The sequence below is a fragment of the Nothobranchius furzeri genome, chromosome 12, assembly GCF_043380555.1.
Source record: "Nothobranchius furzeri strain GRZ-AD chromosome 12, NfurGRZ-RIMD1, whole genome shotgun sequence".
Taxonomy (NCBI): domain Eukaryota; kingdom Metazoa; phylum Chordata; class Actinopteri; order Cyprinodontiformes; family Nothobranchiidae; genus Nothobranchius; species Nothobranchius furzeri.
The window spans coordinates 64,643,785-64,667,468 of record NC_091752.1 but is presented as its reverse complement, the minus strand read 5'-3'; the positions used below and the strand labels follow the sequence as shown (position 1 = coordinate 64,667,468).

At 43.6% G+C, this 23,684-nt stretch overlaps 1 protein-coding gene across 1 annotated transcript; it reads left to right on the top strand.

Moving 5' to 3' along the window:
• Positions 1-925: 925 nt before the first annotated feature.
• Positions 926-23,388, top strand: fam20cl (family with sequence similarity 20 member C, like). Its single transcript, XM_015945436.3, has 12 exons — positions 926-1,051; positions 2,881-3,021; positions 8,071-8,592; positions 10,792-10,970; positions 16,166-16,244; positions 16,314-16,406; positions 19,306-19,421; positions 19,537-19,717; positions 21,448-21,557; positions 21,694-21,775; positions 21,848-21,907; positions 23,099-23,388. Exons 3-12 carry the CDS (start codon positions 8,072-8,074, stop codon positions 23,346-23,348), a joined length of 1,671 nt encoding a protein of 556 aa, XP_015800922.1. The 5' UTR covers positions 926-1,051; positions 2,881-3,021; position 8,071; the 3' UTR covers positions 23,349-23,388.
• Positions 23,389-23,684: the final 296 nt, after the last annotated feature.

Here is a 23,684-nt window from a genome sequence, read left to right as displayed (position 1 = left end):
AAGCAGCCTTTTAAAGCTTTCATTCACTTGTTTATTTATTTATTTATTTATTTATTTTAATAAATCTGCTGTGGTCTCTAAATGAATTACCTTGTAAGTGAATCTCTGTGGACAAAAAGCCCTTGCGCTCCTGTTTCAGGAAGTAGATGTTAGCCAGAGGAGAGGGGGCAGAAAACATCAGGTTTGGGACTCTTACTCATTAATATTGATGATATTTGGACATCTCACCTCTGATTGGCTAACGGCAACATTACTCTTTCACTGCCTCTGTTCGCTCTGCCACAAATAACAAGCCTGAACAAGTTCCACCATGTTGTGGAGTTGCCAACGCTAACGATTAGCTTCTACTGGACAACACCAAGGTGCAAACTTTGCCTGCCAAAAGTGAAGTCAACGAGGGACAAAAATTGCGTTCCCCCCTAACCTGCAAGAGGCTGGCTCAAGAAAAGCTCAAGTTCCCGTTGACTTGCATTGCTAAAAATGCTGACTTCACAGCAGAAATAGAAACAGGCTTCAACCTGGTTCAAAAAAAACTTTTTATGCTTGATAGGTCAAATTTACAGTTGTGACAACTTTGAGGTGCCGGATACTTTCTTAAGACATCCGTTTAAATTTAAAGCTTGAAATCATAAGTTGCAGTAGGGTAGTATCTTTTTAAATGCTAGCAGCTTGTCGCCTGCTTGCTTCAGGGAAGACCAAAGAGGCAAAGGATAGCAGTGTCTGTGGTTTCCCGCCAACCTCCGTTAGCTTTTTGCCCAGTTCACCCGTAGCTACATTGACTCAGAGTCTGATGGGTGTATATAATCTGCCCCCACCCTCACAGCCCCACTCTCAACTAAATTTTGCATTTCAAGTGAGTGACGAGACACTCAAGCAGCCAAGATGGCGGTGGTGGGAACAGCCCACTGGGCTTAAATTCAGCTCTCCAGAAATATACAGGTGACAGCGTGGAGGGTTCATCCATTATTTATACAGTCATTGGCCAAGCCGGACTCTACTCTCTCCCGGATGCTAAACCAACAACAGGCTTCTCCGTCGTGAGCCAAGCTGGGTGAGTCCATGAAGGTCAATTTTCAGTGTGGCGTAAGTCTGTGGGGGGTTTCTGACCCAAGACTTTCCCCATCTTTTTTTTTTTTTTGGCGGCTAATGCAGGAAATGGGGGAACGACCATTTCCACGTTCAGTCTGCATGTTCAGAACTCAGAGTGACTGATCAAATCTAAAAAAGGTCAAAAATCGTTTGTCAGTGAACTTGCTCTTTAAATATCAGCTGAGCCACTGCTCTCCAAGAGAAGCTGTGACTTGTGAGACTATTTATGATCTCTTTTCTGATAATTATGACGTTTCATGGCAGAAGGGGATGTGTGTTACTTTAACACTCACAATTACTTTCTACTGCAACGTGCGATACTCTCAGTGTTGCATCTATGGGACAGTCTGTGTACAGATCTTATCTCTAACTCTTGGATCTGGATCAAAGCTTCTTTATCATGCAGAATTAGAATAGCTGCACATGCTGACCTCCGTTTCTGACCTAACTTTATGGTTTAACTCATTTATTACAGCTGCTTTAAAATCTGCCATCATCTGTGAGCTGGGTGTGATCACTAAAGGCTGTCCTACAGACATGGGTGTTTGCTGATGATGCTGAACTTTGTGTTAGATCATTTATGCTGGATTTGATGGGAATCATCAGACTGAAGACTTTTGAAATCCACATTAAACATGATATTCTTTGTGAATATTGCATGAGTCCAGTTTTTCCCGGGAAAAGAGGAATAAGAGCAGAATAAGGAGAGGGTGGTGATGAAGGTCACACCAAAGCCTGAACAGTTGAGTCTTCAGCTTTTTAAAGAGCAAGTCACCCACAAGTCAACTTTTTTCTGATAAACTATATAAATGTGTGTCTAATCGTGCTGCGGACACGTTTCGTCAATAGTTTTGCACTTTAGTGCATTTTAGTTAAAATTTAAAATTTCTGCCTAAAACTGCCAGTGTTTTACTGTTGTCAGGTAAAAACTCTGCACTGCAGTTGAATTTAAATCTGCCACCGCTATTGGCTAAGAGGTACCCTAGAATGTTAGATGGTACCATATGATGTCACAATGTCGTTGTGAGCCTGCGTGTGTGTGTATTTGTTAGCGGCTCCGCCCTCTTGGTCTGCTAGGCAACAGCATTTGTTGCATTTTTCAAACATGACATGGGAGTGGAGTAATACTCTGGTAGGGGGTGACTTGCTCTTTAAAGGAGACCACTGAGTCCACTGATCGCAGGGAGAGAGAGGTCCAGAGTCTGGGGGCCACAGCAGCGGCCTCCACAGTGACCAGATCTCAGTGCAGAACTCTGGAATGAGGTGGAATGGGAGATTCTCATCATGGAGGGAGCTTCATGCTGCTGTCATGTCAAGACAGACCAGAACCTGTAGAACATTGAAACTTCTGAACTCTGGTTTGCTTTGATGAATGATGTGATCTCGCTGGTGTTTACATTTCGAAGTCTATCTACACATTTATTAAACTCTTAGTACTTGGCTATAAGCTAAGCAGTTGTTTACTCTGAACTAAATACTCTAAGAAAGCCAACAACACCTGGAGAGTATGTTGTTTTTACTCTGTATGGAAAGCACAAGTCATGAATTAAAGTTGCTGTAATTTATTTATTTGGGGGGGGGGGGATTTTTAACTCAACATCTGTGGTAATTTTTGCATTATTCAGTCGATCTGAAGAGGACTCCTGCTGATCTGTGATCAGTCAGCCAGGTGGGCTGATACCATCATTCAGCTGTTTTTGGGTGACCTTCCTCCTCATGATGGGTCACGCTGACAGGTTATTTCAACCGGCTGCCCTATACTCTTGTTTGTTTGTCACCGTGTGGTCACAGCAGAGCAAACACTCCAACGCAACCATCCTGGGAAAGACCGGGTCAAAGGCGAACGCTGAATCTGATTCTCACCGGAGACGAAGACGATCGAAACGTGGAGAGGTGGGGGAAGAATCAAAAAGGTCTTCAAGCAAACAAGATGTAAGTAACGCCTTCTATCTGCAGATCCTCGCAGCGAATCTGGAAGCAGCAAATAGCTCATTGATTTTCTTTGGGAACTTCTCATCCCTGATCAGACGTAAATGCCTGAGTTCGTCACTTGACAGATGCCTTTCTGTGTGGCCGTCCTTTTGGGTAACACGCCAGAGTGAATAAGGAACAGGCCAAGCAGATTTCAGCTCAAAGAAAAGCCACGGTTATCCCAGAAACAAGCTAATGTTAAATAAAACCCGGTAATGAGGGCTGGGTTTACCTTAGGCTAATGACGTCAACCGTCTCTTTATAGTAATGCTGTAGTTTATTAGAAATGATGCAGATTTTCTTGTTAACATCTTAACCATCATGGAAAGCTCCAGGTGCCCCGTCCTCTCGAGAGGACATTGTGTTTTTACACTAAAGGTTTAGTCTTTGTTACGTTCCTTCTGTATTTTCTATCTGATTTCATATTTAGTGGCTCTTCATCACACACAAGAGCAAATAGAGCTCGTTTTTACCTTTGCTGACATGCTTCTGCATCCACTGCTGCCTTCGTCAGACAGAGTTAACCTTATTACAGCTTTTAATTTAGTACATGATACTCATATAGTCATGGTAACGTGTAAATAAAATCTCAAAATTTGCGTTTGAGCCTAATTGCCTCTGTTGTTTGACCAATTAATTGTAATTTACTGTTTTTGAGGCAAAAAGTCAACAAGGACACAAAAATAATACAGCATTAATGCACCAACCAGATGCGCTCAAAACCAACCAGGCCCGGTAAGCTGTTTACTTCTTTATTAGGGAGGCACTGGTGGCAGTTACTTGAATCGGAAAAGGGCAGAATGCCTTCTCCGGGTCAGAGACGAGGTCCTGCCCCAAGTTTAAGTGTATCGGGGTCTTGTTCACGAGTGAGGGAAAGATGGAGCATGAGATCGTTAGGTGGATTGGTACTGCGTCTGCAGTGATTCGGGCGTTGTACCAGTCTGTTGTGGTGAAGAGAGAGCTGAACCAGAGGGTGAAGTTCTCGATTTACCGGTCTATCTACGTTCCTACCCTCACCTATAGTCACGAGCTTTGGGTGGTGACCAAAAGAACGAGATCACAGATACAAGCGGCCGAAATGAATTTTCTCCACAGGGTGGCTGGGCTCACCCTTAGAGATAGGGTGAGAGGCTCGGTCGTCCGGGAGGGGCTTGGAGTAGATCTGCTGCTCCTCCGCATCGATAGGAGCCAGTTGAGGTGGCTCGGGCATCTAGTTAGGATGCCTCCTGGTGAGGTTTTTCGGGCACCTCCAACTGGGAGGAGACCCAAGGGAAGACCCAGGACACGTTGGAATGACTGTCTCTGGGAATGCCTAGGGATTCCCCCGGAAGAGCTGACCCAAGTGACTGGGGAGAGGGAAGTCAGCTTAGGCTGCTGCCCCCACGACCCGTCTCTGGATAAGCACCTGAAAATGGATGGATGGATAATAGCAATTACCAAATATGTTCACAATTAATCAATATTCAGGTAGATGAATCTACTATTGATGTTGTGTCTGAATCAGTGTGTGAAACTGTGGTTGGTAGGTTTCGGCTTTCAAAACAACAACAAAAATACAAAAGATGGATAAAAGAAGCAATCGAGATAAGGAGACGTGGATGTGGGACCATGAACAGGGACGATGGAGTTTACACGGACCGCGCATGGGACTGCATCGTCGGAGAGGGGAGAGCGGGCAGCAGAGGGCAACAACGTCCTCTGCTGCCCGCGGATGAACGGAGAAGGAAGTGACGCCACCATCAGCGTCAGCCTGAGGAAGTTTGCAGCCGCAAACGAAACATAGCGGGAAAACAAGTAAAAAAAACTGCTCTGTGTTTTAAAAAAGAACTACAGCATGGAATTAGAAATGCGACACAGCAAGAACACACCTAAGATGTTGTGGTTCTCCCCTCCCCGCAGCTCGGCGCATCTGTTTGATCGCAGCTTCTGTCTGCTGCGCGGGCTGCCGGCTTGTGGTTCTCCCCTCCCCGCAGCTCGGCGCATCTCTGTCTGATCGTGGCTCCTAACTGCTGCGCGGTCTGACTTGTGGAGCTCTGGGATGGAAACCTTTCCAGCCGGTTCTCCCCAGCGGCAGCTCTGCGCATCTCAGATCGCAGCGGCGCTTGTCTGCTGTGCAGCTGCCGGATTGTGGAGCTCTCGGGAGACCTCTGTTTTACCCGGTTTTACCCAGCGGTCAGCCCGGCATATCTCTGACCCAGAAGCTCTGGTGTTGTGCACAGTTAACTCCGGTTGTAGCTAGGTTGCTACCTCCATTAGCTTAGCTCCCACCTCCACGCTAGCTTTGGGTTAGCTTCAGGTTAGCTTGTAGTTAGTTCGACCGGGTGTCGTCAGTTGATCCCAGCCTTATAGCCCCACCCTCAGCTCCACCTCTTTTCCCTTTTGTGGAATTGTCTGGGCTTGACGGAACCTGTGACACGGTCAAATTGGCGGTGGTGGCCACTCCCATTTATCTTCAAAAACGTGTTATTGGAGCCTATGGAAACCCATTGTCCAATATTTATGTGTCGATGATCACGACAAGAGTTGTCTCAAGGCACTTCACATAATAAAACATTCCATTACAGGTCAGTTCATCAACTCATTCACTGCCATTGATGACAAAAGTTGTCATTTTAAATAAAAAAAATGCAATTTGAAAATGCTGGCAGCGAAGGGGAACTGGTCAGGAAACGTCTGGCAGTGAATGAGTTAATAAACATGAATGTAATTAACACATGCAACACAAACACATGCGTTATGAACAAACGCATGATGAACACTTACGCAATAAACAAATGCATGATGAACATCTGCGCAATAAACACGCGTAATGAACACACGTGTAGTAAACACATGCGTAATGAACAAATGCATGATGAACACATTCGTAATAAACACACGTAATGAGCACACGCATGGTAAACACATGCGTAATGAACAAATGCATGACGAACACATGCGCAATAAACAAGCGTAATGAACACATGCGTGGTAAACACATGCGTAATGAACAAATGCATAATGAACACGTGCAATAAACATGTGTAATGAACACATGCATAATAAACAAATGTGAAATGAACAAATGCATGATGAACACATGCGCAATAAACACGCGTAATGAACACAAGCAACATAAACACATGCATAATGAACAAACTAATGATGAACACATGTGCAATAAACATGCAAAATGAACAGACGCGTAATAAACAAATGTGCAACGAACGAATGCATGATGAGCACATGCGCAATAAACACGTGATGAACACATGCAACATAAACACATGCATAATGAACAAACTAATGATGAACACATGTGCAATAAACACGCGTGATGAACACATGCATGATGAACACATGCGCAATGAACACATTTATGATGAGCACATGTGCAATAAACATGTGTAATGAACACATGCGTGGTAAACACATGCGTAATAAACATGCGTAATGAACACACACATGGTAAACACATGCATAATAAACACGTGTATTGAACACATGCGTGGTAAACAAATGTGCAAGAACAAATGCATGATGAACACATGCGCAATAAACACGCGTAATGAACACACGCGTAATAAACAAATGTGCAACGAACAAATGCATGATGAGCACATGCGCAATAAACACATGTGATGAACACATGCAACATAAACACATGCATAATGAACAAACTAATGATGAACACATGTGCAATAAACACGCGTGATGAACACATGCATGATGAACACATGCGCAATGAACACATTTATGATGAGCACATGTGCAATAAACATGTGTAATGAACACATGCGTGGTAAACACATGCGTAATAAACATGCGTAATGAACACACACATGGTAAACACATGCATAATAAACACGTGTATTGAACACATGCGTGGTAAACAAATGTGCAAGAACAAATGCATGATGAACACATGCGCAATAAACACGCGTAATGAACACACGCGTAATGAACACACGCGTAATAAACAAATGTGCAATGAACAAATGCATGATGAACACATGCGCAATAAACATGCGTAATCAACACATGCGACATAAACATGCATAATGATCAAACTCATGATGAACACATGCTCAATAAACATGCGTAATGAACACACGCATGAGGAACACATGCGACATAAACACATGCGTAATGAACAAATGCATGATGAACACATGCGCAATGAACAAATGCATGATGAGCACATGCGCAATAAACACGTGTAATGAACACACGTGACATAAACACATGCATAATGAACAAACTCATGATGAACACATGCACAATAAACACGCGTAATGAACACACGCATGATGAACACATGTGCAATGAACACGTGTAATGAACACACGCATGGTAAACACATGTGTAATAAACACGCGTAATGAACACACGTGTGGTAAACAAATGCGCTATGAATAAATGCATGAAGAACACATGCGCAATAAACATGTGTAATTAACACACGCGTGGTAAACACATGTGCAATGAACAAATGCATGATGAACACATGCGCAATAAACACGCGTAATGAACACACGCGTGATAAACAAATGCGAAATAAACACGCTTAAAAAACAATTGATGAACTCATTCACTGCCATTGACCACAAAAGTAGTTGTTTAAAATCCAAACTTTGAAAAACGTTGGCAGCGAAGGGCTTACTGATCAGGAAACGTCTGGCAGTGAATGAGTTAAGCCAATCAGAAAAAAACTTTCCTATATAAGGAACCCAGCAAATTGCTTCAGCATCACAGCCGTCAATCGTGGTGCAAAACTGGGAAGGAAATAAACACAACATGTTTTTATCGGGCAGCCAAGCTGTCCGTTATGGTCTGACCAGGCAGAGAGGTCCTGGTTGGTGATTCAAAAACACTTCCTGTGTCACATTAACAATAACAAGGAATCCTGGTATGTGAGCATAATGGTTGAGAGTCTAAAACACCATGGACTGTTGGTCCAACTAAGAAAAATGTGAAAAACTATGATATTTTATGTAAATCTGGGTTCACTGTGGTCTTCTGTTGTTCCAGCATGGTGCGTCGAAGCCGGGGTCAGTCTACTCGCTCCATCTATCTGGGACTGGCGTGCATCTCTCTCTCTCTCCATCTCCTTTTAGCAATCTTCTGCTTCTCGGTCCTTCAGTCCGCCTGTGTTCTTCCCACGCCGTTCTCTCCAGCCTTTGTTCCAAGAACAGATCCGGTCTCGCACTCCTCCTCCTCTTCTGCCGCCTTTTCCTCAAACAAACCACCAGCCAACTCCCAAAATGGAGAACGGTACAAATCAAATGCCAGCGTGCATGACCAGAAATGGAATGGCTCCATTAGCGAGGCCACTGAGGAGGCAAAGAAACTGCTCGGAGTTGAAAAACTAATGAAAAAGGAGAAGGGTCGCTCTAAGCTGGAGGAGTTGTTTCAACATCCGCTCTACAACCTGCCACGTCCAGAGCTACAGGAAGACGACTGGCTGCTGAGGCTAAAGACCGACGCTGAGGCAGAAGACTCGGTGGGTGAGGATGAGGATGAGGAGAACTCCATCACTAACGACAGTGAGTGGTGAGTGAAAAAGGTCGACAAACGCCTTCATTAGCTTAGGTTTTTCAACGGTTTACCTCCTCATGAACTTAGACAAGCATCTCTAACCTGATGGTTATCTTTGTTTGGAGTAGCAGTTGTTTAGCAGTTCAATAAAAATAATTATCACTTTTCTATATTTATTTAATCATAACAATAAAAAAAAACAAGGTGAGCATTTCTGAAAGTCAGTTTTCCACCACATTTATTTAGGAAACTGCAATAATTTGTCCAAACGTTTAAAGATAAATCCAAATTCTTATTGTATAAATAAATATTGAATCATATCACTCCTCCTTGAACCGTCACCTTATCATGGTGGAGGAGTTTGAGTGCCCTAATGATCCTAGGAGCTATGTTGTCTGGGGCACTTTGTGCCCCTGGAAGGGTCTCCCATGACAAATTGGTCTTAGGTGAAGGGTGAGACAAAGAATGGTTCACAGGATCTTTCATGGAAGAAAATTCAAAGAGTCTGAGTACCCGGCCCTGAGGGTTACCGGGGTCCCACCTTGGAGCCAGGCCTGGGGTTAGGGCCCGTGAGCGAGCGTCTGGTGGCCGGGCTTTCACCCATGGGGCCCGGCCGTGCCCAGCCCGAACCGAATACATGGGCTCATCCAACTGTGGACCCACCACCCGCAGGAGGAACATGAAGGGTCCGGTGCAATGTGGATTGGGTGGCAGACCGAGGCGGGAGCCTTGGCGGTCCAATCCCCGGACAAGAAAACTGGTTTTTGGGACATGGAACGTCACCTCGCTGGCAGGGAAGGAGCAGGAGCTTGTGGCAGAGGTTGAGCGGTACCGGCTAGATATAGTCAGACTCACCTCGACACAAGCATTGGCTCTGGAACCCAAGTCCTTGAGAGGGGTTGGACACTCTCCTTTGCTGGAGTTGCTCCGGGTGAGAGGCGGAGGGCTGGGGTTGGCTTTTTGTTAGCCCCAAGACTCTCTGCCTGTGTGTTGGGGTTTACCCCGGGGAACGAGAGGGTAGCTTCCCTGCGCCTTCGGGTCGGGGAACGGGTCCTGACTGTTGTTTGTGCTTATGGGCCAAATATCAGTCCAGAGTACCCACCCTTTTTGGAGTCCCTGCTAGATAGTGCTCCATCAGGGGACTCCATTGTACTGCTGGGAGACTTCAATGCTCACGTGGGCAATGACAGCTTGACCTGGAGGGGTGTGATTGGGAGGAACGGCAAAGTTTATGCAAAGTTAGTACCCTAACGTGTTTTTCTTTCTTATGAGAGGAGCAGCATGTTTGTATCAGTTTAAATCCATAGCAGAAATTAAGAGTCAGAGCTGATATCAAAAGCCAATATTGAGCATCTGCAGCAGAAACCCTTTCAAAACAAAAGGGGTTAGGAGATCCCCTACTAAACATTTCAAGATTCCCCTTGATGATGTCACTCTGTGAGGTTGCCCAACCTCTGACCTTTTATTATTGTTCCTGTCTGAGTTAACGACGCTAACAGCTAAATGATAAACGGACTCACAATGAGATCTTATACAGAGGACCTTCTACAGGGTTAATGAACTATCACTCAGACCCCTACTGCCCTCTGTGGCCAGAGCACTGCATTTGCAACTTCAGAGTGCCGGGCCACCACCTGTGGAAAGATTCAGCTTCCATACCTGGCCCTGCAGTCTGCTTCTAGCACGTTTCCTGCATGTTTTAGATCGGGAATATTGCTGATTTGTTCAATGTGATGAATCGCTCCTGTAGACACTAATGAAGGCTGGGGAGACTTTTCATCTATTAGATTAAGAAGATGTTTTCCTTATCCACACCTGGAAATCCAGCCACAGCTACAACCCCCCCCCCCCCCCCCCCCCCCCAAAAAAAACATCCTCACGCAACTCACCCCCATCTCACGGACAACATGGAAGCAAAGCAATTCCACCCCCCATCCCCTGGTCATCACTGTAAGATGAACGCACGGCAAGGAGATGAGTTTCTCTTTTGCTTTGATGGCAGAAATTTAATTACGAACACTAGGGGGTGCTAAAAGCACCCAAAACTACTTAGAATCTCTTTAATTATGGCAGGCTATCTTCATACTTTCATTTAATTTGATTCTACATATATTTTAAGCTGTATTTCTTTTTTTATTTGACTTTCCTGTGCTTTAATTCATTTAAGCTATTGTTTTATTAAACCTGTTTCCTGTGTTACATCTCCTTCCATAGGCAAAGCGCCAGTGAGGAGGATGGCTACGATAAAGTTACTTGGACAAGAGACAAGGAAACCCATCCTCCCTGGTTGCAATTCCAATTGGGAATCTCTCGCTGGGAGCTGTATGACAGGAACAACCCCAACCTGGCTCAACTGACTCATTATTTGGCAACAAACCGCATCCTTGGAGCTGGTGAGCAACTAAAGAGCGCTAATAGGAGAGAGAAGAAAGGACAGGACCAAGAAATGAAACAGATCAGACTAATTAAAAGCAGCACTTGGTTGGGTGAAGTAACAGCAGTATTTCGTTTAGTCGCCCTTTCAACTTCAAGCTGTTTCTCTGATGTGATCTTTAATAATTTCTTTTAAAAGCATAATCTCCTTTTTTCACTAAAGCTCCAATAAGGTTAAGAATTTCTCTTATTCATGCTGTGAAAATGCAAAGTATTCATGGAAGAGTGGAAACACACAACACAACTGAAGAACAGTAAACGGAGACAAACGGTCCTCATTCGGACCACTTACATAACCAAAATGGCAGCCTACGTGGTGTTTTATTGTGAGGTCATAAACATGGTCCTCTTGGAAGATCGTACTAAATCAGCTCCATGCAAAACCACACACAGTTACAGATTGAGTCGTCCGCATGAGTGCTTTATACGTGTTAGAGGCCTACCCTGCAGCTGAGCTCAATGCAAATACATAAACACAGATATTCACTACACTTGCATCAGCTCATTTTGTTTCTGCACCTCACAGATGAAGCATCCTTGTCCTCGGCGCCCTGGAGAATAAATAATGTTTTGATATTTATGCTATGCGGTGCAGATTAAGCATTTATCTCAGCTACAGGAAGATTTCTGTTTCCTCACTTTGTCACATCTGATTTTCATGATTAACACTATAGTAACTGCAGATTGTATCATAAAGTGTGGGTTACTTTATTTATTTATTAGGTGTGGGAATTTAATGAGTTAATCATGATTAATTAATCAGAAAAAATTAACCCTAACCCTAAAAAAATTCCCATCACAATGTATGCCGTGTGTGTGTGTGTGTGTGTGTGTGTGTGTGTGTGTGTGTGTGTGTGTGTGTGTGTGTGTGTGTGTGTGTGTGTGTGTGTGTAAAAATAAATATCAAGCTGCACCTCTAGAGAAACTGCAGACCCTGGGTTACAAAACCCTATAAACCTTTTTTATGCGTTCTAAACGTGACTAAAACCACAATTAAATTAATCTTGACAATAAAAGAAAAATAAATATTTTTTACCGTTATATTTTGTAGTTGGTAGAAAGCAGGCTGGCAGTAACTTTATCCATATGAACTTGATTACAGCAGGAGGGACAAGCACACATGCAGCATTCATCCTTTAACCCTCAGCTGAACTTCCTCTGAACTCTACCCTACACCTCTGTTTATATAAGCAGTGCTCTGCTGCCACCTAGTGTTTAGTTCTACACATATTTACAATGTTCCATGTTCATATACATTAATCAGTAACACATAAACTAATAGTTACACATCCTAACAACCCAAAGGGTTCAAATGAAGGCAGCTTGACTTCTTTGGTTTCTTGTTTCGCTTCTCATCTGAGGAGCTTTGTCAATTCTAACTGAAGCATGGGAGAGTCAAGCCCATACGCTGTAGCTTTCTGTTATTTAACGAGCAGAAACTACTCTGGGTACCCCGCCTCTCCATCCCCTGATGAGTCAGTCGTTGGCCTCTATTGAGAGGGAGTCGTGTTGATTAGATGCAGGGTTAGGGTTGGCAGACATGACTTCTTTGTGAAATCTACAAAGAAGTCTGGAAAAGCATCCAACGCAGCAACCAGCAAAGAAAAGGACAGCAGGCACAAAGGCACTGTCACCCCATATGTGGCAGGAGTCTCAGAGAATCTTAGATGGATCTTCTCCAAACACATCATCCCGGTAAACTTTAAACCCAACAACACCCTCAGACCGAAACTGGTCCATCCACAAGACATAACACCCAAACAGAAGCTCAGTGGTGCTGTTTATGTAGTCCGATGTAGTGAGGACTGTCCAGATTGTTACACTGGGGAAACTAAACACCAATTACAACAAATGCATGGCACAACTCAGGAGAGCCACCTCTTCAGGTCAAGTCCACCTACACCTGAAGGACGAGGGACACACCTTTGTAGATGACAAAGTACATATTCTGGACAGAGAAGGTAGATGGTTTGAGAGAGGAGTAAAATAAGCTATCTATGTAAAATGTGAAAACCCCACTTTAAATAAGGGAGGGGCTTAGATTTCACCTTTCCAGGGCCTATAATGCAGCTTTGAATCTCATTCTTAAGCAGTTTCAGTCTAGGTCATGCCTTCCTGCATCTAATCAATAGAGGCTAAAGACTCATCAGGGGATGGAGAGGCGGGGTACCCAGAGTAGTTTCTGCTCGTTAAATAACAACAGACAGCCAAAGTTTATAAGCTTGACTCTCCCATATTCCAGTTTGAATTGACAAAGGTCCTCGGATGAGAAGCAAAACGTCTTCAAGAAACCAAAGAAGTCAAGCTGTCTTCATTTGAACCCTTTTGGATTACTGAGACCTGAATGATTGAGAACCTTCACCAGCGCACGTCCTAACAAATGCCACACCTTCATAATGAGACCAAAGTAATCAAATAGACCTTGTGGTTACAGAAATATACTTCTTAAAGTGTAGATGTGTCATCTGTGCCTCACTATCATTATTATCGATTTTAAAATGTTTTGGGGTTAAAATTGTCCTGAACAATTAAAATGCAATTAATTACAATTAATTCCTTATAAAGCCTCTGATTAATTAGATTAATTTTTAATCTAGTCCCACCCCTAGTTTTTATCAGAACTGCCAGCGTAAATCACAGACACATAATAAATGTCATGCAGTGTCTTAATGTAAAGACAATGACTTTCCCACACTAACATTTTATTTTGTCAAGTTTTACCTGTTCTCATTCGAGGAGGGATGCTTTAACTTTAGTTGATCAAATCTTATTAGTTTCTAATTATCAAAATTTTAAATAGGCTATATTTTGTTTCCATGATTAAATGTTCTAAAACAGTGTGTGTTCATGAAAGCATGCTAATCCTAATTAGCCAACTGAAATAGAAATTGGTCACAAAAACAAAAGATCAGGTCTGAGAAGCTTATTTTGTTTTTCATCCATGTTTGAGGAACTTGCCAACACATGCAGAATTTGACTTTATGTGGAAATTAAATGACAAAACAATTTTATTAGGCTGACTGTTTGGCTCAACTGCTGCTTAGCTAAAAGAAACAAAACACTAAATACTGAAGTGAATTACATAACAACCATAATATGAGTCCCTACATGGACAAGATTACCTAAAAATCTAGTTTTTTACTTTTGAAATGTGATCGATCACTCTGATTTAACATGCAAGCTAAACATAATAATAGTCTTCTACCCGTTTCCTGCATCAGCTGCGTATAGAAAATAGATGGAGAAACTCTTGGATTAGAAATGCCAGTCAGATCTACGCCAGTAAAAATGAGCATTTATAGACATCTTTGTTTATGACCAGAAAAGGCTGTTGTTGATTTAGCATCCAGGACAGAGCAGAGCACACCTCGACTAGCAGAAGCTAACTGTTATCATTCTCTGGAACTGTTCCTACCAATCTTCTGTGGGGTACCCCAAGGCTCTGTTTTGGGTCCACTGTTGTTTCTGCTGTACATACACCCTCTTGGACAGATAATTGATTATTTTCATAATGTCTCTTATCACCTATATGCAGATGATATTCAGCTGTACTGCTCCTTTAAGGATTCTGAGTTCTACAAACTGTCTGAATTACAAGTTTCTTTCAGCTATCACCAGCTGGCTAGAAGAAAACTTCCTGCAGTGAAACTCTGCAAAGACTGAATGTCTGATCATTGCCCCTGAGAGCATGGTTCCCCTGATTAGTCAAAAACTTGGTCATTTATCTTCTGCTGTCAAGACAAACTTAAGGAATTTGGGTGTTTTTGACCAATCAATGTCTGTTGAAGATCACTCAAAAACGTAGGTCCGAAACTGTTTTTATCACTTAAGAAATATCTCCAAACTGCGAAGGTTAGTGTCAAAAAATGAACTTGAAATGGTTATCCATGCCTTTATCTCCTCCCGTCTAGATTACTGTAACACACTTTTCACATGTTTTAACAAAAAGCCCTTGACCGCCTTCAGTTGGTCCAGAACTCTGCAGCGAGGCTCCTAACCGGAGCTAACAGAAGAGCTCACATCACTCCTATTCTGATGTCTCTGCACTGGTTACCCGTTAACTTTAGATTTCATTTTAGAATCCTGACTAGAACTTCCAGGGCTCTACATGTGCAAGCTCCTCCCTATATTACTGAACTGTTAAAGCCTTATGCTCCAACCCGAGCCCTCAGATCCACACACCAGAACCTTCTAGAAGTTCCAAAGACCAGATACAAAAGTCGAGGTGATCGCTCCTTCCAGACTGTTGCACGCCGACTCTGGAATGATCTTCCTTTATCCTCACGCAGCATTGACAGTCTGGACATGTTAAAAAACAGCTGAAGACCATTTTATTTAAAGCTGCTTTGACCTAAAATTTTTATTTTCTTATTTTAACTCAAAATTTTAATCTTTCATCTGTTTATAAAATTTTATAATTTTATAACATTTTTTGTGATGTAAATCTATTTCTGTTTTGAAATCATTTGGATTTTATGACTTTGTTTTAATCTATGTGAAGCACTTTGTGATTCAATGTCTGTGATAAGTGCTATATAAATTTAAAAAAAATTACTTACTTATTAGCAAATCCACCACATGGCAGAACTCCTTCAGGCTTGTGTTTTTTGAGGAGATAAATGATGAAAGTTGCAGAGAAACAGTGAGACCCGTGTCGCTATTTTCCATTCAGAGTCGATGAAATCCCGCCTTCATCTGCTCATCCGTGCCCCGGCTCACTTCTAGTTCCTGAAACAGGAGCGCCAGAGCTTTTTTTCCCCCCAAATAGATCAACTCACAAGGCATTCATTTCCACTAGAGACCACTGCAAATGTGTTGAAAAAAATTGGTGAACTTGGTCTTTAAATTAAGCTAAAATGTCCAGTTTTTCCGCTTAGGAAACACACCTGAAGATAAATCAACTGATCAGTAAATAAAAATATGTTCAAGTATTTAGTAAAATGAAAGTCAGCAGTGACTGAGCAGCATATGTGGTTTAATTTTGTAATTTGAACGCCTTCAACAAAGTCCCTGCTGTTCTTACCTCAGGGTTGTTTTTCTGCCTTTATGTAATATTAATATCTTTCCTATAGCTGCATACAAAGTGAAGATGAAGATCATCCTTCCCTCTGAGTATTTATGCGCTCTCTGTGTTTGCTTGATGTGCATCCGTTAGTTCAGAAGACCGGGGGCACACAGCTGAAACTGCTTCTGTCATTCCCAAACTACGGACAAGCTCTGCTCAAACCCATGAGGTGAGCCACGCCCTCCTAACAGCAAACACAAGAGGATTCCACCAAACCGTGTTTCGTTTTCTTTATCAGACAATCCAGAGACGCCGAGACAGACGTGAACCTCTTCTACTTCTCAGACTTTGAGAGACACAATGCAGAGATCGCTGCCTTCCACCTGGACAGGTACAGATGATTATAACCGTCGCAGCAAGTGATGTTCTGGGCAAGAACGTTACTCTCATCAGTGTGTTACAGGAATTGGTTATTCAGAACAAGCTACGCCTTTAGGGAAGCAGTGATAAGTCCAGTTTAGTGTCTATGTGAACGTCATGAAAGCAGATAACTGGGAAGAGAGCGAGGGTATGGATTACCAGGAGAGGGGTCCTAGACCGCAACCCATGGGAGATGAAACTCGTGAGATGTTTAAATGACAATCAAGTATGTTGGAACCAAGGGTGTGTCAAGTGTGAGATACCTACACTGAGATGCCATCAGGGGTGGACTGGGACCAAAAATCGGCCCTGGCATTTTTATGGACCGTTGGCCCTCAGAGCGAGGGTGTGGGGCGGGGGGTGTTGTTGCAGTTGATCACAGACTCGTCTGTTCCGGCGAATGTGAAAGCGGGGTGGGGCTTGTGTCGGTCCAAGCTGGGCAAGCGGCCCACTTGGCTAGGAGGCCCACCGGGACAGTGCCAGAATACCAGATAGGCCAGTCCACCCATGCTGCACGTGGTCAAAGGCTCCAAAAGGGGTCACATAAGATAAGCTCCAAGGCCCTTATGGAAGCTGTAGCTGCATTTACAACACTGGTAGTTCCCTTACTCGACAATAGATAAATGATAGACTTGTCTTTCCTAAACGTCTTTGGTTTGGACCAAGGAGGTTGGTTTTTAATGAAACTCAACGTTTTAGAAAAATGGCCTTAAGCCTAAATTATACTTCTCCGTCTGCGTCGGGACGGATGCACGCAACGCCATTATCCGTCCTTGCGAGCCTGCTGGAGAGCCCTCGCCGCAAGGACGGACGGAGTTGAGCTCTCTTTTCTAAACATCCGTCCGTCGAGACAGAGAACACAGGCTTGTGATTGGTCAGGGCGCCGCTGTCGTCTACACCGCCGCCATTGCGCCCTCAAAAACATAAAGAGCTGAGGATAACTAACGGCAGACACGGAGCAGCTTGAAGAATACCTAGCGGAGAAACTCTAAAATATGAACGTTTCATTCCCCCGTGACTGGAGGAGAGAAAAGCGAGCAAGAATTTTATTCGTGGACGTAAATGATGGGAAACGTGGGTTAAGAGGTGGCGAGTGTATGAAGAGGTGGAGGAGAATGAGGGACAAATTTGTCCGTGTTAAAGAGTCTCTTAAATACAAAAAATAAAAATAAAACCCACAATATAAACCTTACTATCTTGGACCGGACACATGACAGGATACCACAGAACTGCGCTACGCCCTCTGTTGTCCTGGCGGGGAATTGCTTTGCAACACTCCCCAGGAGACGGATAAGCATGGGGGCAAATTGTCTCCATCCGTGCGTGCGTGCCTCTCCCCGTTGGAGCTGATGGAGAAGTTTAAATTAGGCCTTAGACAGCAATAGTTGGGTCAGTAGATTCCAGCCGGACGCAGGCAGAGGTGCAAACAAACGTACCTGAGGCCAATCAAAGCATGACATGTGTGAACGGTAGCAGAATGGGTAGAGAAATGGCCTGAAGAAGGTTGGTGGGAGCCGAGATTTGTGAAGACGCATCAGTAGAACTGCTAACTGTAAGGATTTAGCTCAACCTTAGTTAAGCTGGGCGGACACCGTGCGACTTTTTCACTCGTAGCACTCAGCTTCAGCTCAAACTGTACGACTTCCTCGCAGGGCAGATCTCACGAGTCATGTGCTCACACTGTACGACCCAGTTCTCGATGCGACCTGACTGCTCCCACTGTACGTCTGGTAGCAACACGTCGGCCCTAAAAAATATGCTAAAAATAGCCGTTTTTACACAACACGTCAGACTTTTTTGTCTTGTCTTGCCTGTTGTCCTTCGGGAGTGCTGCAGGAGGACACACGGGGATTTATGGGGGTTGGATGAGGAAAACGAAATAAAGAAAGTAAATCTGTGTTTTGTGATCAGGTTAATTTGACATGAACACGACAAACACGCTTTCTTGACAATCTTTGTGAGTAAAAAAAAACTTGTAAAAATAAAAATAAACAACGTGTGTTATCAGGGAAATAGCGGGTGAGCGGCGTTGATCCATGATTGCGCATGCACCGTGAGCGGTTCTGGTACTTTTTGGGTCGCAGCTGCTCGCAGCGCCGCTTCAACAGTGCGATACCCTCACGAGGGACGAGCAAAAATTCAAACACGCCAGAAGTCCGTGCGAGCTCACGACTGCTGATCGGTAGCTGGTCACGTGGTGTTGATCGCCTCTCGTAACCCCCTGTACACTACACGACCGCTCGGCGCAAAACTCGCCCCGATCTCGTGGATTCTCTCACGAGTGGAAAATCGGCTCAAAAAAGTGAAAAAGTCGCACAGCGTACGCCCGGCTTTAGGGGGTGGCGTTGGGGGGGGATGGGTGGAAATCAGATGCCATCAGTCAGAGAAGAGGCAGTTTCTTAATCCTATAAGAACACTTCAGGTTGAATGGAATGTTCTTGTTTCGAGGTGATGGGTCAGGGTTCTTGTAGAAGTGGAGAAGAAGATGAAACAAGCTTTGGAAGTGGTGCGTCTCTCGTTTAAGCAGAGTGTCAGCTTAGATGCTGCAGGTGAGAGCGTGATAAAGCTCTTGACCGGTTTTGTGAGATGTGCTAGTCTTACGGTCAAATGGATCGACTACAGGGAGTCAGCCGAGCTGCGACCATCTCTGGATGTTCTTGTCAAATTAGAAAAAGAAAGTCATGTTCTGAAGTAGAACACGACAGATTTTGAAGCTTACCAACAAGGCTGGTGGGCGATAAAGGACAACTGTAGAAACTTTAGCAGTTAGAACCGTTATAACACGATTCTGTGAACAGACACTTTTTTTTTCTTTCACACAACATTTCCACGTTTTTTTTTACTTTGTCTTTGGTAACTTCCTGTCTCAGACTGTTGGGCTTCAACCGGATCCCTCCAGTGGTCGGTCGACTCGTCAACATCACCACAGAGATCAGAGACATTACCGCTGACCGCAAGCTCTCTAGGACCTTCTTTACCTCCCCGGGTAAATGTTTAGAGGCACAAATGCAAATTTTGGAGATACACAGTTTCCATTAGTTACACTAACCCCCACTACACCTCTGACCCAGCCTTAACCCCCATCCCATCTCTGTCTTTAGCTGGGAACACGTGTTTCTATGGCCAGTGTGAGTACTACTGTTCAACAGAGAACCCGGTATGCGGTCGGCCACATGTACTGGAGGTTTCTCTGGCTGCCATGTTGCCTGATCTCACCCTGGCTCCTCGCAGGTCTTGGAGGTCACCGTGGAGACGATCCTATAGTCGTACAAAGCTGGCACAGTGGGTATACTTTGTCAGCACGTCACTCCAAAGCAATGAGGTTTTCCCAGAGTACTTTGGTGTGTGTGTGTGTGTGTGTGTGTGTGTGTGTGTGTGTGTGTGTGTGTGTGTGTGTGTGTGTGTGTGTGTGTGTGTGTGTGTGTGTGTGTGGAGCTGTTTATTTCCATCTTCCTTAAAGTTTGGGATTGTTTTAATTGTTTAAACATTTATTTAATTTTACTGTTAGTGGTCATCTTTAAGTAACCAGTAACTGAATACCATTACTGATATATTTTACTCTTTTTCATTGTATGTTGAATTTTGCAATAATTACTTAGTAAAAACAAAAGGCTTGATGTTAATTGTTTCATTGAATGAATGAGGAGTCTGCGCCCTCTGCTGGCAATAAATAGAACAACTCTGATTTCCAACACAGTTTGGAGAAGGTGGCGAGTTGCTGCCCTCTGGTGGCAGAAGCTGGTACTAATAGTTTTGGCCAGTGAGAAGAGCATTTAGCCTCCTCATAGGCCTGCTTTTGGGGGTTTGCAGCGCTCCTAAATGTAATCCCAGCTTCCCTAGAGTTTTAGATTATTTTAACTGTTTAAACATCCATTTATTTTTAGGTAACCAGCAACAATTCAATCTTAGATCTTTTTTTAAACTTTTTGTTCCGTGTAAATGTAATTTTGCAAGACTTAGTAACAACACTTGCTCTTTATGTATCGTTTCATTGAAGGAATGGGGAATTTGTTCCCTCCGCTGGCAGAAAATAGAACAACATGGTGGAGAGTTGCTGCCCTCTGGTGGCAAAAACTGGTGCTAATAGTTTCAGCCAATAAGAAGAGAGTATTTAGAGTCCTCATGGGTGTTTCAAGCCCATCGTCGGGGGTGCTGAACTTCAGCTAAAAAGACCACTAGCAATTTGTTTAAAGCTTAAAGCAAAAATCCAACAAACACCCAAAAAGGTATACCCAGCGGTGTACTTTAGTGTTCTTTTGTCTTGTTTTTCAGTAGTGATTCAGCCTAAATAAAACAACAGCAAAGACAAAATATCACTTCATGTGCTCATGAAACCACACTTTTTAGAACAAACATGATACTTTAAGAAATTATTTAGTTTCATCCCACCACACCAACAATATTTGAGCTGCCTAGAGCAGGGGTTCACAATCAACCCCCCCCCACCCCCACCCACCACCATCCCCACCCCACTCACACACACACACACACACACACACACACACACACACACACACACACACACACACACACACACACACACACACACAAATACACACACACACTCGGGTCCCCACAATTTTCTCTGATAAGGTGGTGAAGTTACCAAAAACGTATTGGTAATATTTTCATTTATACATTACTCCAAAGACATTACTCTGTTACTTTTACTTCCAGGCTCCGCCATGTTGCCATCCAAAAATGCTAAATTCTTCTTATTGAGCGTTTTATTGAAAGTCAGAAAACTGAAAAGGCTAACCATTAGCCTTAAGATTAACTACTAGCACCGTAAACAGCTACTGTTACACTTCCCACTAGTGTTCCCGCCTCAAACACAAAGCTGTTCAGTGCCGTTTCTGGCGAGCAGAGGGCCACAAAGTACCGTTCAATGCGAAACTGTTCAATAGGCACCGAAACCAGTTTGAAAGCAAAAACTTAAAGCCTTAAAACAATTTTATGTTGCTTTAAGTCAACTTTACGTCACCTTGTTCTTCCCCGACTGTTTCTTTGAGGTGGGAGAAGGACCCGGCCTACTGCGACACTGTGAAACAAACGCCTCCCTACAACAGCGGCACCAGGCTGGTGGACCTCGTAGACATGGCTGTGCTGGACTTTCTCATGAGTTTGTTCATTCACTTCTTAATTATGTAAACAGTCATAGTGAGAATGTGGTACCTCACCTGTGTGAGGGACCACATTCTCACGCCGCTTGTAATTCAGAGTAAAAAAGCCTGATCTGGTATCTTCTGTCACTCAAGGCAATATGGACAGACACCACTACGAGACCTTTGAGAAATTTGGAAATGAAACGTTTCTACTTCACCTGGACAACGGACGAGCGTGAGCTATGTGAACACTGTCGTTTATGTAAACAAATGTTTACTGATTATTGATGTTGGTAACATTTTTCAGGTTTGGGCGACACTCCCAGGATGAGCCTTCCATTCTTGCTCCTTTGACGCAGTGCTGCAGGTGAAACAAGCCATGAAACCATAACTAACAGAAGAAGATGAAGTTTAAAACACCTTGTTGCAGAGGTGTGGACTCGAGTCACATGACTTGGACTCAAGTCAGACTCGAGTCATTATTTTAACGACTTCTGACTTGACTTGATGAAATCTATAAAGACTTACGACTTGACTCGGACTTGAACGCCAATGACTTGCGACTTGAATCGACTTGCTTCTGTTGACTCGATGACGACTTGAGCATTTTTGATATTTTAGCACAAAAGTGGCTCGACGTGGACGAAAATCCTAACTCATTCTTGGTTCTGGGTTTGATCTTGTTCTGCTAAACGCAACAGCACTTTCTGCTTGTTTGAGCAAACAAACGAAGCTTTAAGAAGTTTTGTTTCTGGAATTTATTTCTTATCATTGTCATTAAATTGAAGTTTGACGGATGACTTGAATATGACTTGAAAATTCAAAGTTAAGGACTTGGACTTGCCTTGGACTTCCACATCATTGACTTTGGACTCGACTTGGACTTGGTTGTCTTTGACTTGGACTTGACTGGCAAGACTTGTGACTTGCAAAGCAGTGACTTGGTCACACCTCTGCTCTGTTGTCCCTCAGGGATGATTCGTCTGCAGAAACCATCAATAGATGAAGATGCAGAACAAACAATAAAACTAAACGTTAAATAGAAACGAGGAATTGTGCCATGCAAAGAAAAAAGTGAAGAGGATTTGTCCAAACTGTGAATAAACACAAAATGTTAAGGTGAGGTGACTTGTTTTCCCAGGCTGCATGGTGGCGCAGCTGGTAGCGCTGATGCCTGACAACGAGAAGGTCACAGGTTCAAATCCCAGCAGTAGTCTTCAATCGTAGTTAGTGTGCTCTCTGGGTGCATGTTTGGGTTTTGTCTTCGTTTACTTCAACGGACAAAATCATGCTAAATTATCCCCAGGTGCAAGTGTGTGAGGGAATGGTCGTCTTCGGGTGTCCCTGTGATGGACTGGAGACCTGTCCAGGGTGTCCCCTGCCTCTCAACTGTTGAGCGACGTTGGGCACCATGCAGCTCCCACGTGGCTAGAGAGGAATGTGCAGTTCAGAGGATGAGTGATTAGGTTTTAGTCTAGACGTGGGATTGATGCTGGAATTAAAATATCTAGTAGAGTGTCTGAAACATATCTACTTACCTTGTGTTCTGTTTTGGTAGGATCCGTCGCTCCACCCTGCTCCGCCTGCGTCTCTTGTCCCTCCCCGAGTTTCGTTTGAGTGACGTTGTGCGGGAATCACTGGACCTGGATCCTCTGGGGGCCGTGGCCCCCCTTCTCTCTGAACCACACCTGTCTGCTTTGGACCGACGCCTGGCGGCGGTCCTGAGAGCCGTTCAGACTTGTCAGGAGAAGCACACCGATGTCATTTATGATGATTTAAAAAAACACGGCGATCATTGGCCCGACTGAAAGAAAAAAACAAATTAATAAATTATATATTTTCTACTTGCATCTTGTGTTATTAATGTGAATTAATAAGCAATGTTTCAAGTGTTCTGGATCACATTTGGAGAAAGAGTGCCCTCGGTGGGCTCCTTATGGGCCTCATTAGCTCCACTGCTCCCAGCTGTTAGGATGAATATTTAAACCATGTTAACTAATTAATGACTAAACTAAAATATGAATTCAATCATTTTGAAAGCAAACAGTTGTTCATCATTTGGGCTTAATTCTTCAGTTCCTTTTACACACAGACATTTTGTTATTTAACGTAGTTCTTCATGTTTAATTACAACAGGGTTTTAA

Bases quoted from the DNA above. Each gene is read 5' to 3' on its own strand.
- fam20cl (XM_015945436.3), top strand. From the start codon at position 8,072: ATGGTGCGTCGAAGCCGGGGTCAGTCTACTCGCTCCATCTATCTGGGA. The intron at 10,971-16,165 runs GTGAGCAACTAA...TGCATCCGTTAG, and splicing joins AAACCGCATCCTTGGAGCTG to TTCAGAAGACCGGGGGCACA. The intron at 16,407-19,305 runs GTACAGATGATT...TTCCTGTCTCAG, and splicing joins GCTGCCTTCCACCTGGACAG to ACTGTTGGGCTTCAACCGGA.